General features: G+C 41.0%; 2 protein-coding genes and 1 pseudogene across 3 annotated transcripts; 2 read left to right on the forward strand and 1 right to left on the reverse strand.

The window, feature by feature from the left end:
* The first annotated feature begins 1009 nt into the window (after window positions 1-1009).
* Window positions 1010-3335, forward strand: LOC137866497 (E3 ubiquitin-protein ligase TRIM21-like; annotated as a pseudogene).
* Window positions 3336-7397: 4062 nt separating this feature from the next.
* Window positions 7398-12691, reverse strand: LOC137866517 (ras-related protein Rab-11B-like). Its single transcript, XM_068702475.1, has 5 exons — window positions 12537-12691; window positions 9940-10135; window positions 9650-9843; window positions 9474-9554; window positions 7398-8089 (listed from the first exon to the last, which is right to left on the reverse strand). The coding sequence occupies exons 1-5, from the start codon at window positions 12574-12576 to the stop codon at window positions 7944-7946; spliced, it is 657 nt and encodes a 218-aa protein (XP_068558576.1). The 5' UTR covers window positions 12577-12691; the 3' UTR covers window positions 7398-7943.
* A 1248-nt stretch (window positions 12692-13939) lies between these two features.
* Window positions 13940-22099, forward strand: LOC137866515 (signal-transducing adaptor protein 1-like). 2 transcript variants are annotated; one of them, XM_068702473.1, is made up of 13 exons: window positions 13940-14098; window positions 15833-15904; window positions 15987-16106; window positions 16219-16275; window positions 16437-16561; window positions 17318-17449; window positions 17720-17789; window positions 18432-18534; window positions 18710-18799; window positions 20601-20672; window positions 20783-20818; window positions 20914-21036; window positions 21157-22099. In XM_068702473.1, exons 1-13 carry the CDS (start codon window positions 14009-14011, stop codon window positions 21213-21215), a joined length of 1149 nt encoding a protein of 382 aa, XP_068558574.1. In that variant the 5' UTR covers window positions 13940-14008; the 3' UTR covers window positions 21216-22099. The 2 variants fall into 2 exon arrangements, with proteins under 2 accessions (XP_068558574.1, XP_068558575.1); XM_068702474.1 differs by having other exon boundaries at window positions 21118-21208.
* The last annotated feature ends 118 nt before the right edge of the window (window positions 22100-22217 follow it).

The raw sequence follows: 22217 nt of genomic DNA on the forward strand, positions 1-22217 counted from the left end.
ATGGTGCATAGTTATAAAATCATTTCAGCTCAGGTTAATAGCAGACCACCTCAAGGTGTCACTCAGAGAGAACCAGAACATTCTGATGTAGCATTTCAAAATTAAAGCCCTTCAAAACCTCATTCATGAGCTAACTTCAAATGAAATTCATGAGACAATTTGTCTAATTTCAGATTAGATTTTGGAGGAAATGGTGCATAGTTACAAAATCATTTCAGCTCAGGTTGATAGCAGACCACCTCAAGGTGTCACTCAGAGAAAACCAGGACATTCTGATGTAGCATTTCAAAATTAAAGCCTTTCAAAATCGCATGCATAAGCCTGGAAATACTCTTTCTAATTTTTTTCTTTTTGGTACTTACTACACTATGACTTTTTTTGACATACTATACTATGACTTTCTCATGTCTTTTCTGGACATACAGTATTATACTATGACTTTTTCATTATGATATACTATGACTTTTTTGACAAACTATACTATGACTTTTTTTTACATTTCATGCAGATTTTTTTAATGACTTTTTTCGATATACTGTATGACTTTTTCATGATTTTTTTCAACATTCTATACTATTACTTTTTTCAACATAATATACTGTGACATTTTTCATAAGTCATAGTATAGCATGTCAAAAAAAGTCATAGTATAACATGACGAAAAAGATCATATAAAAGTCATAGTATAGCAGCTACACTATGACTTTTTTATGACTTGTTTCGACATACTCTTCAATGACTTTTTTTGACATACTAGAATATCATACACTGACCTCTTCTGTTATGTTGTCTGTACTTGTTTGTTCTTTTGGCATATCATCGAGATTTAATCCAGCCAAGACGGCAGCAATAAAATGTTTAACACAATACACACAAACCTTTAAAATGTGTAAATAAAAAAAGCATACAGTATTTCAGATTTAACTTTTAAAACACACACACTAAGTCAAACACATGTTTGAATGTCAGGGTCTTCCTCAGAGAGGCAATAAAAGCTCATCCACAGAGCTTCACTGAGAGGAGGAGCCACTGTGAGAGAGGAGAGCTGCAGAGTCACTCTTCCTGAAGTGAAAGTGAAAGTTAGTCTGAGCGACAGCAGAGCTGCAGTCGAGACAAGTCTCTCTGTTTCTCTCTGAAGAAACATTCAACTGAATCCAGCAGAGTCTCTGACAAACTCTGGTGAGTACACTGTTCTACAGAGAAACGCAATATTTGGTAAAAAAAAAAAAAGTGAGTTCAAACCAGGATCCACACCAAAGAACAAAGTAGCAGCAGATAAACTAGGCCTGCTAGAAGCTAACTAGCCTAGCTGTTACTCCCTTTGGATTGTCCAAACACAGAGAACAGCATCTGATTTAATGTGTGGATTTATTAATTGATTATAGAGGTACAATGTTGACTTACATAACTGTTATATACTTTGGTAAATATATCCATTTTGTAAGCACCTTTCTAAAGTACTCAAACCCTCTTCTGTAATGGTTCCTCTACAGTAGGTGTCTCCAGGACCACATTCTACGATTCACACTTGTTGTCCTCAGAGTGTAGATATGTCTGCTGCCAGCTGTCTGCTGACTGAGGATCAGTTCCTGTGCTCCATCTGTCTGGATGTGTTCACTGATCCAGTCAGCACACCATGTGGACACAACTTCTGTAAAGCCTGCATCACTGAACACTGGAACGTTAATGTCCAGTGTCAGTGTCCCAACTGTAAAAAGCTTTTCAACACCAGACCTGAGCTGCAGGTCAACACCTTCATCTCTGAGATGGCTGCTCAGTTCAGACAGTCGGCTCAACAGAAAGCCAGCAGCAGCAGCAGCTCAGAGCAACAAGCTGCCAAACCAGGAGAAGTTCCCTGTGACGTCTGCACTGGAACCAAACTGAAGGCCCTGCCTGGTGTGTCTGGCCTCCTACTGTGAGACTCACCTGGAGCCTCATCTGACGATGTCAGGCCTGAAAAGACATCAGCTGATTGACCCTGTGGAGAACCTGGAAGGCAGGATGTGTACGAAGCACGACAAACAGCTGGAGCTGTTCTGTAAGACCGACCAGATGTGCGTCTGCGTGCTCTGCACTTATTCAGACCACAAGAACCATGATGTTGTTCCTCTGGAAGAAGAATATGAAGGAAAGAAAGCCGAGCTGGGGAAGACCGAGACTGAAATCCAGCAGATGATCCAGAAGAGACGAGTGAAGATTCAGGAGATCAAACACTCAGTGGAGCTCAGTGAGGAAGATGCAGACAGAGAGATAGCAGATGGTGTTCAGGTCTTCACCGCTCTGAAGGAGTCTGTTGAGAGAAGCCAAGCCGAGCTCATCGACACGATCAAAGAGAAGCAGAGAAAGACGGAGAAACAGGCTGAAGGCTTCATCAAAGAGCTGGAACAGGAAATCTCTGAGCTGAAGAAGAGAAGCACTGAGGTGGTTCAGCTCTCCTGCTCTGAAGACCACCTCCACCTCCTCCAGAGCTTCAGGAGCCTGAACGCCGCTCCACCCACCAAGAACTGGACAGGAGTCAGAGTCAGTCCACCTTCATATGAGGGGACTGTGGTGAGAGCTGTGAATCAGCTGGAGGAGACGATCAGTAAACAGATAAAGAAGGCCGAGCTGAAGAGGGTCCAGCAGTCTGCAGTGGATGTGACACTTGATCCTGATACAGTACATCCCAACCTCATCCTGTCTGATGATGGAAAACAAGTTAAACATGGTGATGTAAGGAAGAATCTACCAGACAATCCAGAGAGATTTGATTCTTGTGTTAATATTTTAGCAAAGCAGAGTTTCTCTTCAGGAAGATTTTACTTCGAAGTTCAGGTTAAAGGGAAGACTAAGTGGGATTTAGGAGTGATCAGAGAGTCGATCAACAGGAAGGGAAACATCCCACCGACTCCTCAGGATGGTTACTGGACGATATGGTTGAGGAATGAGAATGAGTACGAAGCTCTTGCTGACCCTTCAGTCCTTCTCTCTCTGAAGTCTCAGCCTCAGAAGGTGGGGGTGTTTGTGGATTACGAGGAGAGTCTGGTCTCCTTCTATGACGTTGATGCTGCATCTCTTATCTACTCCTTCACTGGCTGCTGCTTTACTGAGAAACTCTACCCATACTTTGGTCCATGTTTTAATGATGGTGGTAAAAACTCTGCTCCTCTGATCATCTCTTCTGTCAATCACACTGAGTAGAACAACCATTTGATTTTTTACAGAGAGACTCTTTCATTTAATATAACAAATCTATATTATTGGTGATTCACGGTGTATACATTATTGATTCTTCAATTATTGATTCTTTATTTGTCTGTAAATGTATTTCTACTACTCTCAAAACACAGATATTAATGTAGAAAATGAATCAACAAAATCTAATAATAAAATATTCAGCTACTGTGACCCCAGAAGAAAAGTTTTGTATTGTGTTATCTCATCTCATCTCATCTTCACCCGCTTATCCGAGATCGGATCGCGAGGGCAACAGCTCCAGCAGGGGACCCCAAACTTCCCTTTCCCGAGCCACATCAGCCAGCTCTGACTGGGGGATCCCGAGGCGCTCCCAGGCCAGTTTGGAGACATAGTCCCTCCACCTGGTCCTGGGCCTCCCTCGGGGTCTCCTCCCAGCTGGTACACCTCCCTAGGGAGGCGCCCAGGTGGCATCCTTACCAGATGCCCGAACCACCTCAACTGGCTCCTTTCCACGCAAAGGAGCAGCGGCTCTACTCCGAGTCCCTCACGGATGACCGAACTTCTCACCCTATCTCTAAGGGAGATGCCAGCCACCCTCCTGAGGAAACCCATTTCGGTCGCTTGTACCCGTGATCTAATTCTTTCGGTCATGACCCAGTCCACATGATCATAGGTGAGGGTAGGAACGAAGATTGCCCGGTAGATAGAGAGCTTTGCCTTGCGGCTCAGCTCTCTTTTCGTCACAACGGTGCGGTAGAGCGACTGCAATACCGCCCCAGCTGCTCCGATTCTCCGGCCAATCTCACGTTCCATTGTTCCCTCACTCGCCAACAAGACCCCGAGGTACTTGAACTTCTTCACTTGGGGTAAGGACTCATTCCCTACCCGGAGTGGGCAATCCACCGGTTTCCTGCTGAGAACCATGGCCTCAGATTTAGAGGTGCTGATCCTCATCCCAACCGCTTCACACTCGGCTGCGAACCGATCCAGTGAGTGCTGGAGGTCACAGCTCGATGAAGACATCAGGACCACATCATCTGCAAACAGCAGCGATGCAATCCTCAGCCCACCAAACTGCAAACACTCCTCCCCACGACTACGCCTCAATATCCTGTCCATGAATACCACAAAAAGGATTGGTGACAAAGCGCAGCCCTGGCGGAGGCCAACTCTCACCGGAAACGAGTCTGACTTACTGCCGAGAACCTAGACACAGCTCTCGCTTTGGGCGTACAGGGATTGGATGGCCCCCAGAAGTGGCCCCCTCACCCCATACTCCCGCAGCACCTCCCACAGTATCTCCCGGGGGACCCGGTCATACGCCTTCTCCAGGTCCACAAAACACATGTAATCCGCATTGTTCCTCTTCAATCCGAGGTTTGACTATCGGCCGAACCCTCCTTTCCAGCACCTTGGAGTAGACTTTACCAGGGAGGCTGAGTAGTGTGATACTGCGGTAATTGGTACACACCCTCTGGTCCCCCTTTTTGAACAGGGGAACCACCACCTCGGTCTGCCACTCCCTAGGCACCGTGCCAGACCTCCACACAATGTTGAAGAGACGTGTCATCCAAGACAGCCCCTCCACACCCAGTGCCTTCAGCATTTCTGCACAGATCTCATCGATCCCTGGGCTTTGCCACTGTGGAGTTGTTTGACTACCTCAGTGACTTCCACCAAGGAAATTGATGATGCTCCCCCATCAGCCTCCAGCTCTGCCTCTACCATAGAGGGCGTATTAGTCGGATTCAGGAGTTCCTCAAAGTGCTCCTTCCAACGCCCGATTACCCCCTCAGTTGAAGTCAACAGAGTCCCATCCTTACTGTATACAGCTTGGATGTTTCCCCGTTTCCCCCTCCTGAGGTTTCTGATGGTTTTCCAGAAACACCTTGGTGCCGACCGAAAGTCTTTCTCCATGGCTACTCCGAACTTCTCCCACACCCGCTGCTTTGCCTCCTTCACGGCAGCGGCTGTAGCCCTTCGGGTCTGTTGGTACCTTGCAACTGCCTCAGAGGTAAATAATGTACTTTTTACTGTACTACATCTCAGAGGTCAATAATATACATTTTACTGTACTAAATTTCAGAGGTACATGTACTTTTTACTAGATACATGTACTTTTTACCTCACTATATCTCAGAGGTAAATAATGTACATTTTACTGTACTACATCTCAGAGGTGGATATTGTACTTTTTACCTCACTATATCTCAGAGGTAAATATTGTACTTTTTACCTCACTATATCTCAGAGGTAAATAATGTACTTTTTACTGTACTACATCTCAGAGGTACTTGTACTTTTTATTATACTACATCTTAGGTTTACATATTTTCTGTGTTTCTAACAACCAGCAATAATAAAAGAAGAAATAAAGTAAAAACCATGACTGAAAAAAACCTTTCATTAGTTAATGTAGTTCTGCATGAAGACCAAATGATGAGATTAGAGAGATTACAGAGATTACACTATGAACCTACCAGAGGAGAGAAGATGAGGAGGAAGATAATTGCTGGCCACCTCTGTTACCGTGGTGACGATGATGACGATGGCGAACAGATGAAGAAGATGTTTGAATCCGAGCTGAAGAGGGTCCAGCAGTCTGCAGTGGATGTGATGCTTAATCCTGATACAGTACATCCCAAATCCACCCAGTCAAATGATAGAGAAAAGACAAATACTTTTTTCGACATACTATACCATGACTTTTTTCAACATACTATACTATGACTTTTTATTACTTTATTCAACATACTATACTATGACTTTTTATTACTTTTTTCAACATGCTATACCATGACTTTTTATTACTTTATTCAACATACTATACTATGACTTTTTATTACTTTTTTCAACATACTATACTATGACTTTTGAATTACTTTTTCTAACATACTATACCATGACTTTTTATTACTTTATTCAACATACTATACTATGACTTTTTTATTACTTTTTCTAACATACTATACTATGACTTTGTATTACTTTTTTCAACATACTATACTATGACTTTTTTATTACTTTTTTCAACATACTATACTATGACTTTGTATTACTTTTTTCAACATACTATACTATGACTTTTTTATTACTTTTTTCAACATACTATACTATGACTTTTTTATTACTTTTTTCAACATACTATACTATGACTTTTTTATTACTTTATTCAACATACTATACTATGACTTTTTTATTACTTTTTCTAACATACTATACTGACTTTTTTATTACTTTTTTCAACATACTATACTATGACTTTTTTATTACTTTTTTCAACATGCTATACTATGACTTTTTTATTACTTTTTTCAACATACTATACTATGACTTTTTTATTACTTTTTTCAACATACTATACTATGACTTTTTCATGATTTTTCTCAACATGTTATATTATGACTTTCTCATGACTTTTCTGGACATATTATACTATGACTTTTTTATGGCTTTTCTTTAAATTGCTATACTATGACTTTTTCAACATACTGTACTATGTCTCTTTCATGACTAATTATTTTATGAAATACTATACGATGACTTTTCTCAACATCCAATGCTATATTAATAGACCACGTCAGAGTGTCACTCAGGTATAATCAGGAAATTCTGATGTAGCATTTCAAAATTAAAGCCCTTCAAAATCGCATGCATGAGCCAACTTCCTTTTCACTTTCAGTTTCACTTCAAACTAATAGCAGACCACCTCAAGGTGTCACTCAGACAGAACCAGGACATTCTGATGTAGCATTTCAAAATTAAAGCCCTTCAAAATCTCATTCATGAGCGAACTTCAAATCACATTCATGAGACAATTTCTCTAACTTCAGATTAGATTTTAGAGGAAATGGTGGATAGTTACAAAATCATTCCACTTCAGGTTAATAGCAGACCACCTCAAGGTGTCACTCAGACAGAACCAGGACATTCTGATGTAGCGTTTCAAAATTAAGGCCCTTCAAAATCGCATGCATGAGTCAACTTCCTTCTAATTTTAGATTTGATTTAAAAGGAAAAGGTGTATAGTTACACAATAGTTTCACTTCAGGTTAAGAGCAGATCACCTAGCATTTCTAAATGAAAGCCCTTCAAAATTGCATGCATCAACTTTTGATTTGACAATTAACAAGTAACTACAGCTGTCAGATAAATGTAGTACTCATTTATTTTCTTTAAAAAAAGAAAACAAATTTTCCGTAAGAAAATCAAATCAACAGTTTACTTTTGTCAAGAATTTTATTGGAAATTTATACAGTTTTTAAATGTAAAGCAAAACAATGACAGCTTAAGCCAAATATTCTCCAATAAATACATAAAGAGGACATTTTTGGCATGATAACTTATCCGATGAAAGACTGAAGTTGGAGGAACCACGCTGTAGAACGCATAACACTGCTTCACCAGGTTGGAGTAACTGCCTGTAGTTTATTTACACAGCACCATCTAGTGGTAACCATTGAAATGTTTTTCACAACCTTCCTGTACGCCACAGAGTGTCAGTTCAATACGGTTTCTCAGGGCTGCATTAAGACAGCGACGACTGCCCTGTTCCTGAACCTTCACATTGACTCCACGGACTGAGTGACATAAAGGCTTCTTAAAAGTTTTAATTCATGGCAAAAAAAAAAAGAGAGAGAGAAGAGCACGAGTGAGTTCAAAAGTTCTATATAAAACAGAAGTCTAGGAGCAACAGGAACAAAAAGTGCACAGGCGATGTGATGTCGAGGTGGAAAGGTGGCGGTCGGGCATCGTGGCGTTGAGCGTCACAGGCTCTGGCAGCACTGGAGTTTGTTGCCCTTCTGTCCGTCCGTGGTCGGGGGGACACTTATGTCCACTACATTGTTGCCCGGAGACTCGTCGTGAGCAGATCGGTCCGCTATCTGCTTCTGCGACACGATGCGGTAGATTTCTGCAGAGGGAAAGGCATGAAAAACAAAGTGACGCTCTTGATTTCTTTTAAACTCTTTACGAATAGTTGAATCTGTATGAGCTGTGGCACTGCTGTGCACATGCTCAGTTATGGGAAAATAAAAAAAACTTTGCAGGGAAAAAAAAAAAAATATCATTGTATGCCATACAAAATGTCATAAAAAAAGTCATACATTTTTTTTAAAGTTCATACTAAATGTCTTTATAGTCACATTGTAATTCAGTTGTGGTCCTTGGTCGTGGTCGGTACGTACAGACAAACAAAACAACCAGAAAACATGATGCCGTCGGCCACAGCTGATGCAGGTGTGGAGGCTAAAAAGTCGTAGTATAGTATGTAATAATAAATGTCATAACAATTCATAGTATAATATGCCAATTGTTTTCAAGATTTGAAATCCGGGACCGTCTGCATTCATCTGTAAGACGGCTCAGGTTGTATTTCTAGTACTACGAGAAACTACGGGCGAATTCGGCCGGAAGTCTCAGTCTAACACGGTCTCTCCTTAAACTGGAACACCCGCTGCTCTGAAACGATCGCGATCCTGTCAGAATTCAGTAGAACTCGAGTCTGCCGTTTGATTATCGACTCTGATAACCGAACATGCAGAAACCAGACATTTAGATGCTGCTAATAGTTTTAATTTAATATTTGAAGCTTGTTAACTCGTCAGGACGGCTGGGGGGGGGGGAACATCACTTCCGCTGCAAACATGCTCACGCACATTTTTGATGACATTGGCTGTAAAAAGGTGTAAAAAAAAATAATAATCATGTGGCATACAAATGTCATTTAAAAAAAAAAAAAAAAGTCATAAAAAATGTTATAGTACAGGTCATAAAAAGTCACATAAAATGGATAAACACACAGCTTTATAACTGCAGCAAATTGTTATTATTGTTGTAAAATGTCAGATTTTGTTGTCGATTTACTGGATGTAATAGGTGTGAAGAAAAGGAGCAAAGAGACTGAGGATAGAGGGAAGAAGATAAAAGAAGAAAGGAGACACAGACATTCCTGAGAGAGATATTGAAGAGCTGGAAAAGTGAAGAAACGAACGTTAACAAACAGACGTGTGGTCCGTTTGCTGGTGTGCTTAGAAGGATCTGGCTTTTGATTTTAAAACGATCACTAAAAATAATGATCTCAACCCAAATGTTAACCATGCTCTCCACTGTGTGTTTGCTTGGCAACCATGTTCAACGCTCAATAAATTGTTGCATTTTTGTTGCCTTTCATTATTGACGATGATCATCAATGACCACCACTTTGTAGCCTACTTTGATCATCGTACCAAACATTTTACCCTATGGAATATAGCAAATGATTAAGAGTTACGTCACCTGAGTCTTGCTTCTCCTACCTGTTAAAATGTTCTTGAACGCCTCTTCTACATTCGTGGAGTCCAACGCTGACGTCTCAATAAATGAGATGCTGTTCTTTTCTAATGTGGGAAGAGGAGAAAGATCAACGTTGAGCATTTCACAGACTACCAGGGCGGATGTTCTTTCGTCGTCGCCTCAGCGCTCGGTGGTTTACCTGCGAAGGCTCGGGCCTCGTCGGTGGGCACGGCCCTGAGGTGGCGGAGGTCGCTCTTGTTCCCGACCTGCATGATGACGATGTTGTTGTCGGCGTGGTCCCTCAGCTCCTTCAGCCAGCGCTCGATGTTCTCGTACGTCAGGTGCTTGGCGATGTCGTAAACCAGGAGAGCTCCAACTGCCCCCCGGTAATACCTGGTGAGAGAACACCACCAGGTGAATACAGTCACTGTACCGTCTTTATTCCAGGGGAGGAGCTGCATCAATATACACCGAGAGAAAAGAACTCACGCTGAGGTGATGGCTCTGTAGCGTTCTTGTCCCGCCGTGTCCCAAATTTGAGCCTTTATCGTCTTGCCGTCCACCTGGATGCTTCGGGTGGCGAACTCCACCCCGATGGTGCTCTTGCTCTCCAGGTTGAACTCATTTCTTGTGAACCGGGACAGCAGGTTACTCTTCCCCACTCCAGAGTCTCCGATTAGTACGACTGCAAACAAACAAAAAAAAATTGAAATACCGCAGGCATCAGATTTGAAACGGCAACGTTTTTAAAAAGGAAAAGGTCGCTATTTAGGCAACATTTCTATATATTACAGACACCCAATAATCATTTAACTTCATCTAAAAGTCCTGGTTCAAATCAAACTATTGATATGACAGAGACTAAAGTCGAACTAAATAAAAGGGAAATCGGCGTCACATGATCTGCTAGATAGACTACAAGAACTTGCAGTTGTACGGTGGAGTTACGGAGTGAAGCTTCTCTTGCCTCATAAACAATCTTTGGCTGAGTACAGACACCGTCCTGCAGAGAGCAGCACACCACAACCACAACAACAACAACAACAACAACGTTTTATTTTGGTCTGCCATCAAGCTACAACCGGTAAGTAGTGGCAGCTGATGTGACCTGCAGCCGGCGGCGTTTGTTGATTTGATTGGTTAAAGTCACCGTGTCGTTATTGTTATTAGTTAATAATCGATTGCGTTAATTAAAGATCCTCTTTTTAGTTCTGTCTCCAAACAAATCACAGCTTTGGTTCTCTGGGTCTAAATTTATATCCGAAAGAAGGTCAAACACCTGCGCCTCAGACTCTGACCGTGCGTTTGGGACTTCAGTCTTCCAGTCTTATAAACCTTTGATTTATAAATGACAATACACATCAACAGACTAATGTGCCACCGGATAACTACAGACATCGACGATGACCCAAAATGCACTAAACAGCTACGATTAAAGGACGGCACTGTTGTCGGGTTATCATTCAGCTATTTCCAGGCAAAGAGAAAGCGCTGACCTGTTTTTACCGCTTTCCTTTTTGTACCGAGGAATCATCCTCAGACTTTGCCCTTCCTGCTCTTTGGGAAATCTGACTCCACAGTTTCTCAAGGCCTCTGTTCCAGTCATCAGTTTATCTAATCAGTTCTCAGCTGCCACACTGGCCCGGGCCTCTCATTCTCCTGTACTTTAATACTATACTTACAAGATAGATGTGATAAAGTGAACTCCTTAAGTATTAAAATCCCCCACATCTAACCTTCGGCCTATGATTTACATAATGTAAATGTCAACCACTCGCTCTCCTGTTAACTGCAGGACTTAATGTTACTAAAGCTTGCTTGTGAATCAGCCTTGGAGCTGCTTCTTCCAACACATTCGGCCGGTTTAACTCAGTTAAGCGCCATCATGTGACGTCGTTGCGGACGGACTGCTCCAACACAACAACAGGCTGTTTCCCATCCAGACAAATGCCACTTCAGTTAAAGATAGCGAGGTCTGAAAAACCAGAAGGAATCATGCAATCAGTCGCATGTGTGTGCGTGTTCATAAGTGAGTGAGTGAGTGTGCCTCTCTGTGTCTGTCCACAGCTAATCTGGCATTCTGCGGCGGTCAAACTCCATCATATTTTGGGGTTGACAGTTACGGCTGCATGCTCAAGGACCTCTAGTGGTTGCCGTGACTGGTACTTTTTCAAAACACCTTTTATGGCCTGTTTTATAGTGCCAGTAACTGCCTGCTGACCCCTTCAATAAACTACTTTTTATTGCCCCCCCCCCTCCCTCCGACTGGTAGAGGCCCTTAAAGATAACACAGCTGAGGGCAACGCAACTGGCGGAGACATGCACTCCCGAGTGCACCTTTCTAATGTAACTATCTATGTAGTTTGTATTTATCTATGCAAATTCTGGCTTTATTTTTAGTATTAATATTATTTTTAGTATTTTATAACATGCCATATCATCTAATCCAGAGGTGTCTTATACTTGTATGTATAACATGTTATATGTTAATAGATTTTACACAATTGTTTACACACACAAAAACAAAAACATCAGGAAGCTAAACTCCAAGGTGTAGAAGAATCACGTGACTCAGTCAGGTCAACATTTATAATTGCTTGGGAGTAGAAATACGCCCTTAGCCTTCAAACAAAGAGGTGTTTGGTAAAGCACACACACACACACACACACACACACACACACACACACACACACACACACACACACACACACACACACACACCTGAAGCAGCTAACGGTATCTAATTGAAAACCACAGCAAGTTTCCTCAGGTTCCACCACAAAGGGAACTCCTCGTTTCCTTTTGCAATTAACGCACCTGATCTTAGGTTTCAGTAACTACGCCACTGTTGGTGCTTTTAAAAAAGGTGTGGTTAAATAGGTCACCTAAATAACCGCACCTTTTAAAAGCAACCAACACGCGCCGTTTGACTAGCTTACAGTTAGCTTAGCCGCTAACCACCAGCTGATATTAACGCTGACCACTGACGGTGTAACACAGTTAGCATGCATGCTAACCTCACGTTTCCTCTCGCTAATTAACACCAAAAACGAGACCGTCTACACGCAGTTTGGGTTCCGCTCACCTTTGAACAAGAAGTCATACTCGTCGTCTCTGTTCCCCATCGTTTGATAAGTAACGTTAATCACCCTTTGCGGTGATGACAGAAAAGAAAATATCTCCCCCCTGCTCCCAAAAAAAACAGCAGGGTGTGCTGTGCCAAGACGAAGAGAGCAGAGCCGTTGGGAGGCAGAGTTGCGTTAACGCCACACAGTCACGTGACTTACCGGGTGGGCAGCCCAGTCACAAGGGCCGGTAAATTGAAGCGTCATAAAGTAGGCTAAATATGAAACGATTAAGTCAAGTTTATTTATGTGGCACATCTGACACAACAGACGTAGTATGTGATAATAATAATAATACATAATAATACATAATAATACATAATAATACATAATAATACATAATAATACTAATAATATAATAATAATTATAATAATCTTCAGTGATATAAATGGCCTGCGACATATTACTATTAAGTTCAACAGCAGCACAATCTAAAGCCTCACATGTGAAGTTGAATTAGCGCCTCTCTGAAAAGTCATTATAACCTCCATTAGAGTAGGATTTATTGCAGGACTGTTGTGTTAGACTGCATGTGTTTTAGTAAGGCGTAAACTGACAGTGAATGTATTTGATAGAAACAATAGATGATAAAACCAGAACAAATTCCTCCAGCAGAGGGAGCTACATGTGCATTTTGTTTTTCCTTTTCTCCCCTCTAGTAGATTAGGAATAAGTGTGCACTATTCACTTGCATGCAATGTTGGAAGGAGTAGTCAGATCTTGTACTTCTAAGTAAAAGTAGCAATAATACAGTTTAAAAGTAAAGTACATGTAAAAGTCCTGCATTGAAAGTTTACTTAAGTACAAAAGTATTAGCATCAACATATACTTAAGGTACCAAAGTACTCATTATGCAATAGCCCTTTTGATAAAAAAAAATTAAATCAAAATAATAATAATAATAATATCAAATAAAATGAAGATAATAAAATATATATATATATTATTTTTTGTATTATTATTTTTGTATATATATACATATATATGTATATATATATATATATATATATATATATATATATTAATAATTTGTGCATTAATATAGGTTAATGTTGGTAAAGGTGGCGCTCATTTGAACTACTTTATGTACAGCTGGGTAGTTTGTTAACTATTATATATTAAATTCCAGCTGCATAGAAACCAGCTACAGTAACATTTTCCTACTTGATTAGTTTCATTGGGGCACGCAGCCAGGTGATTTCCGTCCTTGTCAAACACGTCCACCGAGTCAACAGCTGTCTCACCTGAGGATATTTTTAAGAAGCACCCGCCCACTCCACACACACTGACCAATCAGCGGCGAGGAACGCTGCCCACAGGTTCCCTCCTCACTTCCATATACAAGAGCGCTTCACCGCAGCCCCGGCAGAAAGGTTCTCAGCCAGATGTGTTAATAATCTTTTTTTTTATGTATTGTGGACATCGACCACCATGATGGTAAAGCTAACAGCGCGACAGAGGAGCCAGCTGCCCACCTGTTACTACGAGGGATACCTGGAGAAGAGGTCGTTCAGAGACAAGGTAGTGTGTTACAGAACAGTTTGTCGCGTTTTGTGCTAAATCTTTGAGAAACACTCTCGTCTGTTTGTGGACTAGACTGCAAAAAATAAAAGTAAGTGAAAGTACTGCATTCAAAAACCGTACTGAAGCAAAACAAATGTTAGTCGTATCATCAAGATGTGCTTACAATATCAAAAGTCAAAGTAACTGATCACTGTCAGCGTTTTATATAATATATAATGTTGCAATTCGCTGCTGTAGACGTTATCAAAAATACACATTTTTCCTCTTACCTGTGGTGCTATTTATCAATCGAGATTGTTTATGGGGATATAATGTCTCATCATGACCCGGTTATTCAAGATAATCCACAGACCTTGTTATATATATATATGTGTGTGTGTGTGTGTGTGTGTGTGTGTGTGTGTATTTTGTGCGGTAGAGGAGCTCTACTCTACTTTACATCGGTACATAAATAAGGAGGAAGTACAATACTTAATGCAGCGGTCTAGAAACACACTTAATGCACAGCAGCAGGTGGAAGCAGTTTAAATCTTGTGTTCTGTGGACTTTCGTCATATAGTTTCTGTAGATAGGCCCCCTTTTTCACAGCAAACACAGGTCTTTGCAGGGTAAACACATGTGTAACGTGAATTATGGCCCCTGGTTTATTTATTGCTCTGGTATTGTGCATACGCTAAATAGAACAGGACCATAATTCATTTGATCAATTACACTCCTAATTACCCCGCGAAGATGGCTGCGGTGAAAAGGGCCCTTTGTGTAATCCTTTGACTTGAAGGTTGTCAGCAGATTGTAAACAGCGTCTCTCCAACTGGTCTGACTGCTGTTCGGCTCATTGTGCCGTGAAGGTTTTAGGTTAAGACGCCAACCTGCGCAACAGGTTTTTTTTGTTGTTGGGGGAAATAGTGAATCATGTGTTTGCTGTTCTGCCAAGCCCTTACTGATAAGAGAACGCTGTGCACTTCAATCAGGAAACTACCCCAGCCCCAGATGAAAGTGCGATTGTTCAGCTACATCCGACTCAGTTATTCGTCGGCGACGTCTTTTTGACCTGAAGCAGACGACGGTGATCGCAATCTGTGATTCATCCAAAAAAAACTCACAATAGTCAATCCGGTGACAGAGATTCCCTTCAGGTCCAAACAATATCCAAACACCAAACGTTGTTTTATTAATATCACATATTGGTGTCTGTTCTAACGCTTGACTCACAAGGTCTGGGTTCAAGAATGTCACCTGCACAGACTGCAGCTGCTCTGTTCATTTCCTTGTTGTGGAACAAGGGTTTTACCTTCTTCTGCCACAAATAAATGATAAATAATAAAGCCATTATGACACCGTGTAAAGAAAAACTACGTAGAAGATTGGAAAGAAGAAATTAAAAGCCAAAGCAGATTAGAATGTTTATGAATTTGCAGAATATCTCACTGCTGTCGAATAGACACACACACACACACACACACAATGTAAAAACGTACTGTATATAGATTGTTGTATAACAATTATAACATTGTGTTAATATCAATATTAATATTGTTTACTTTTTTATTTTGATGCTTTGGAAATTGCTTTCTTTCATGCCAATAAAGCCACATTGAATTAATGTTCTTCTTTGATATTCATCTCCATATATATTTATTTATTTATATATGTACATTTATATACATATTTATAATTGATTGGTATGTTGTCTTTTAGTCAGTGTGTCTTTCTCTGTGTGTGTTTCTGCAGACATCTCGGAAGATGTGGACCTGCCTGTGTGGAAACACGCTGTTCTTCTTCAACGAGAAGAAAGACACCGATGTGAGTGACCGCAGAGATTTGTGTTCTTATTAAAAGCCAGAGATTTGGGTGATCATTAATGAATCTTTGTGCCTTTCATCAGTACATCGACAAAGTGGATCTCAAGGAACTGGTGTCAATAACGGATGACAACAGCCAGGATCGTAACCTGGATGCAGCCAGAATCAATCTCCAGTTGAAAGATGAAAACATCAGACTCACTGTGAGGGAATATGCAGAAAATATGTAAAATCATGCTCTTTTGTTGTTGTTGTTGTTGTTGTTGTTGTTGTTGTTGTTGTTGTTCCTCATTTTCACAGTTTTGTCCTCTGCAGGCTCCTAACGCAGAGGCTCGTGAGCTGTGGAAGGGCTTCATCCGCTCTGTGGCCGAGGTCAGTGGAGTTTTTACATTCGGCTCACTTCACAGGAAGAAGAAAGAACAAATACAGTGTTTTCATGATGTGAGTTTTGGAACATCAAGCCCTTATTCTCACTGATACATTAAAGCAGAAACTGTCTCTCTCTCTCTCTCTCTCTCTCTCTCTCTCTGCAGCTTTCAGTACCAGCCTCCCTCAACCTGCTCCCAGGTCAGATCCACATGCTAAAAGAGACCGTGGAAACGGAAAAAGCAAGAATAAACACCAGTGCTCACAACAGCCTCAAAGGAGACATGCCAGCGTGAGTACAAACAAAGTCGTGAAAGTATTTTAGTGTTTCATGAATCTATCTTTGGTTTGCCTCCTCAATTCTGAAACTATAACCACATGCAGAATAGATAATGGACTACAGTTTGAGCAGAATCCAGGACAACAACAGTGTTATGTATTGTCCTTAAAGCATGTTGGTAAAAAGAAAAATTGATTGTCTCATTTCAGCTTTGAGTCTTGAAGTTTTTTGAGTTTTTCATATGAAAATATATGATTTTTTTTTATTATTTTGCCAAATTTTCCGAACCTGTCTAGAGACACCTCTGAGTCTCTGCATCGTTACAGTTGTGTTGTTTTACCAGCAGTTCACAAAGTGGACACAATTTAGCACATTGTTCTATTATGTGTTGTTGTTTTGCATTGTTGTCCGGAGAAAAATGTGTTTCTTCATATTTGGTGATTTTTTTTAATTTTTTTTTTTAGGTTTTCAGATAAACAGAAGGATAAAATGTCTCTAAAATCATCTAAAACCCTGTTTATTTATGTGAAATAAACGCAGCATTATGAGGCTTGAATCAAGGCCATAATGTTTTTAATTCAAAAAGGTTTTGTCTGATATTGGATGTGTGGATTCTTGAATATCAAACAAGACTTGTGGATTTTAATTCACACCGTCTCCTATATGCAAACTGTGTGTGTGGGGTCTCGACGTATCACTGCTGAAATGAGTTTCATGTCTTTCTCTTTTGTCTCACGTCTCTCTCTGTGTTTTCTGGCGTCTCTGCAGTTGTTTCCACGGCGTGAACCGTCTGGAGGCAGCGCTGCTGCTGGAGAGAGAGGCCAAGAGAGGAAACCTGCTGCTGAGACCCGGGAGCATCGAAAACACCTTCGCTGTCACCACCAGACAGGACATCGAAGGGTACGCACGCACACACACACACACACACACACACACACACACAAGGCATGAACACACACTCTTCCACACAGATCTATTACATAGGCGTACATATTTAAAAAGCGGCATCATCACTTAATGGAGAACTTTGTGCTATTAGAATAAAATATAAACGGTAAAACGACACTGAATCGGACTTATCTTTGCACACGTGATGACGGTTTGTAATCTGATTGTCTGTTTATTTCATTTGCGTTTTTAATTGAGTCTCTCTCTCTCTTTCTCCATCAGCTCTAAAATCAGCCACTACCGCGTGACTCCTAGACACAAAGGGGGCTTCGTCATTGATGTGGACGTTCCTGTAAGTATTAACAAAAAAACACAATCATGTCCTTTGTACTATATGTGCCACAGTTAAAGGACTGAGGTCTGGTCTCGAAAGAGGAATCCTTTGTTGTCCTTGGATAAAACCTTAAGACAGGAAAACTTGAAACTGTCTTTTTACCTGCTGATAAATTCAGCTGAGTTCCTATATGTACTTTTGTAAAGGAGCTTTTCCCGTATATGCAACTTGAGGTATGAAGAACAGTACGTGAGAAAGAACCAGTTACACTTCATAGCTGGAGTTTGTTCTTGTTCAGAGAAGAGGTGGAAGTGGATTTCCTATTAATTGTGGCATGTGACGTCCTGCGAAGAAACTAATTACCCATAAACACAGAGGTGGTAATTTAACTTTTGTTTGAGTCACCTCTGATCTTTGTATTGAACTGCAGGCATAAATTGAGGCATACAGTGTGTGTGTGTGTGTGTGTGTGTGTGTGTGTGTGTGTGTGTGTGTGTGTGTGTGTGTGCAAGGTATTCTTTCAATGCCGACCTAGTTCCAGATTCCTTCTCATTACTAATGAAGTAATTAAACTCAATTTTATGTCTCATCGTACATCGCGACCTGTCTCCGGTATTTTATTGTTCCCGAGATGTTAAAGAAAAGTCGTTCTCTGTGCAGGTCCCGTGTGCCACGCTGCACGATGTCATCAACTATTTAGTGGAAAACACTGACGGAGTTCTGACTCCTCTCATCTCTGAGGAAATCTATGAGAAAAACATCCGTACGTACCAAAAAACATCTATTTATTCTTCTTCTGTTTTTGCCTTCCTTGCGCTCCCTCACTTTGAATTTAAGGTGACCTTCTAAGCTGTGTAATTATTATTCCACATACATTTAGCAAAAAGTATGCAGGACTAATTGAAGTTCTGTTTTTCTTTGGGTTTTTTTTTTAACAGGTTTTAGTCGTAAAGATCATGAAAACGGAGAAATGAGCGTTCAGCGGGTCCCGACGAACCTCGTCCCACCAACTGCACCCCCCAGAAAAGGTGCTGTTTCCTTAAATACAAGAGCACACTAACATGAACAGCCACTCAACTGTTTGCACTGTGTGCCACGCCTGTTTGCTGAGGCCATTTGACGCAATCAGGAATCTAGAAATTCCACAAGTCACGCTGACACAAACAATGACTCTGAGTTAATTCTTGTTATTATAACATAAATCAATTTAACAACGATTAAAACGAGTAAATAAAATGTTGTGTTTTACACTTCAAACCTAACACATCTGTACTTTCTGGAGCATCCTGAGTGGTTGGATCATTCTCTTTGTATCGGTGGGTGTAGAGATAGCGCTGATGTTTTGCTGTGGAGGAATGGTAGCTTTGTGAGTCTGCTTGCCCACACCCACCCAACCGCTCACGGGTTTGTTGCTTTAGAGCCTTTGTGCGGCAGGTTGAAATTCCTCCACAGAGCTTTTGTTTTGATTTGGACTTTTTAACTCAAGAGTCTAGAGCAGTGGTTTCCAACCTTTGTGACGCCTTACAATGATGCAACGTCTGCCTCACAAGTTGCATTTGTTGTAACTAGTTGAACCAAAGAGTGGATTTTTTTTTGGCTTGTTTTTTTGAGTCCTTATCATCAAGAAGAGTGTTCTCAAATCTGGGTAATCAGTCATGTATAATTCCTAATATAATTATACGATAAGTTCTATAAGAAAATGTAAATTTAAGTTTGATAAAACACATTTTATATGAAATATTCTTAACTGACGTAAACTGTCAATTGCCACAACAGCTTTTTTTTTTTTTTACCCAAAGTGTTTCGCCCTGGTTAGAGGGTACTTTGCTAAAACTACTAGCTATTTTTTTAGCAATTTCAAAGGGGATTAATTATTGAATCACAGCCACTAATCTAGTGTCATGCAACCCTTTGTGTGCGTCCCGACCCCCAAGTTCTGAACAACTGGTCTCCAGCCATGCTAGTGGCTCTGTGAGGCTGCACAGCGGAGCTTTGAGCTGAAGGCTAATGTTAGCATGCTAATATGCTAACATTTCTAGCATGTTTAGCAGGTAGAACGTTTAACATGTTCACCGCCGTAGCTGAGTGTGTTAGCGTGCTCACATTTGATAATTAGGCCCAAATAAAAAGTACAGCTGAGGCTGATGGGAATGTCATATATATCAAATATATATATATATCAATGTATATATATCAAAGTCGTCCACTAATCGGAAAACCGGTAGTTCGAGTCCCAGCTCCTCCAGTCAAAATGTCCCAAATTGCTCCTGTGTGAGCGATTAGATCTGATTCTGATGAGCAGGTGGCACCTCACATACATCAGCGTATGAATGGATGTGAATGGGTGAATATTGACTTGAAGTTTAAAGCGCTTTGAGCGGTAGGAAGACTAGAAGGGCGTTATATAAGTTCATTTACCATTTCCCAAACTCAAGGCGGATCACCAACGTTCTTCGACTTACCATCAACGCGTTTGGAACGTTTTATTGCGATCCATCCGATAGACACTTCACAAATGTGAACTTCATGGTGACACCAGAGAGGAAAAGTCAGTAGACCGGCAGAGGTAGTGGGATTCATCCTCTGAGGACCGTGAATGTCTGCGCAAACGTTCATGGCAGTCCATCCAACAGTCTGAACGGACCAACAATGCCACGCCTAGAGCTGTAAACGTTCTCCATGTTAACCTTTGATGTACTGAACATACCGTACTGTACATGTTCCATTTTAAACAATGCATAGAAGCGTCTATTCTGCCTGCTGTAGGGGTTTAGGTGTTTCCCTTCACACCCGCCTATAATAAGTGTGATTACGTGTCTTGTTTTGCAGACGCTCCGAGAATCCCGACCCCAGAACCGCCGCCTAAACCCACTGCACTGCATTTTTATGTGAATGACAAGCGTGAGTACAGCTCTGCTGCCACCAAAGCCCCGTCAAATCAATCAGTCTTCACCCCCGCAAACATAAACAGGTGTGACTTCATTTTCTAACTAACATCTGTGTTCAAACAGCGGAGGGGAAAGACAAGCAGACTGCTCCACAGCCACGTAAGTCTCTCCGTGTTATATCATCACACGTCAGAAACATTGTTTACTTTACCTTTGTTTTATGACCGGTGAATCATTTTTTTGGTCTTCCACAGAACTGGAGAAGGAAGCTCCGAAGAAAGCAATGATGCCTCCAGTTCCAGTTCCTCGCAAATTTACCCACTCCCAGTCCGCCGCAACCCTGGATCAGAGGAAGCGATCCCTCACAGACCATCAGAGTAAGTCCACAACGATGCTTCTGGTCACCTGGAAGGCCTCAGCGTTCATATTTTCCTCCACACGTATCATTTCTATTTTAGTGCCAGTAACACCGAAGCTTATCGTCTGATGTGCTCTAGTTCCTCTCGCAACGATATCGGAGCTGAAATTCAAGTTGGCGCAAAAGGTCCGGTGGTGAGAGTGACCTCTCCTGGTGGGAAACCGCTCCAAACATCTGTGAAAACCTGCCAGCGGCGCCGAGTTTCTCTTGAACATTTTGCACATTTTCCGCTGACATTTTTCTACGTCTGCGTTGTTTTTGTCTACCTTTTGTAATGCAATCAGCCGTTGAATTGTATTTAAATATTTGTTTACATAGCTAATATATTACTGCCTCTCTATACAGTGAAGTGTGAATGAACTCGATCTCATTTTCTATTACTCTGCGGATTGTTTTCTAGGTTGATCGATTCTTCATTTGGTCTACAAAATGTCAGAAGATAGTGAAACATGTCCGTCCCAGTCTGTTAAGAGTCCAGAGGGATGTCTTTAAATGTGTTAATATGTAAATAATATCAAATAAAAACACAGAAAAGCAGGAACTCTCCATATTTGAGAGGCTGAAAAACTGCATTTTCTGCCATTTTTTTTTTTACATTAATCTATTTAAATGAAACAGCTTTAGAATGAAGGAATACAGTGATTACAGTTGGCTCTGGGTTTCTGTACCCGTTGTCTATAAATATCAAAATATTTCACTTTTCAGTGAAGTAAAACTCTTGCTTCCGTCACATCAAAGCAGATCAATGTGAACAAGCAACTTAGTAGTATGCGCCATGCAGCAGTTGGAAATCAATTTTATGATGTTCTGTATTTTTGTTTGTCTTTTTGTATAAATTCAGCCGAAATCTGTTTCTTGATTCGTTTTTATTTTTACTCGTTGAAGCAGAAATCCAAGAACAAAGTGCTCTCGCTCCTTTATTACCTCAGTGACTGGATGCATTAGAGTGGAACTATTTAAACTATTTACAATAAATTGTGACACTGTGTCAACATGTGACAATAAAGTGAATGTAAATCTCAGCCGGATGCTCCTTTTTTAAAAAGCTTCGGTTATTCAGGAGATGCACACAGAAAGGAGCAACATGGCAAAAGCAAAGACTGTCGCCACATGTGACCTGGACGCTGTGCACGAATAAGG

This window comes from Cebidichthys violaceus, unplaced genomic scaffold (genome assembly GCF_023349555.1).
Source record: "Cebidichthys violaceus isolate CVI_PGR_0920_01 unplaced genomic scaffold, fCebVio1.0.p SCAF_84, whole genome shotgun sequence".
In the NCBI taxonomy this organism is placed as follows: Eukaryota; Metazoa; Chordata; class Actinopteri; order Perciformes; family Stichaeidae; genus Cebidichthys; species Cebidichthys violaceus.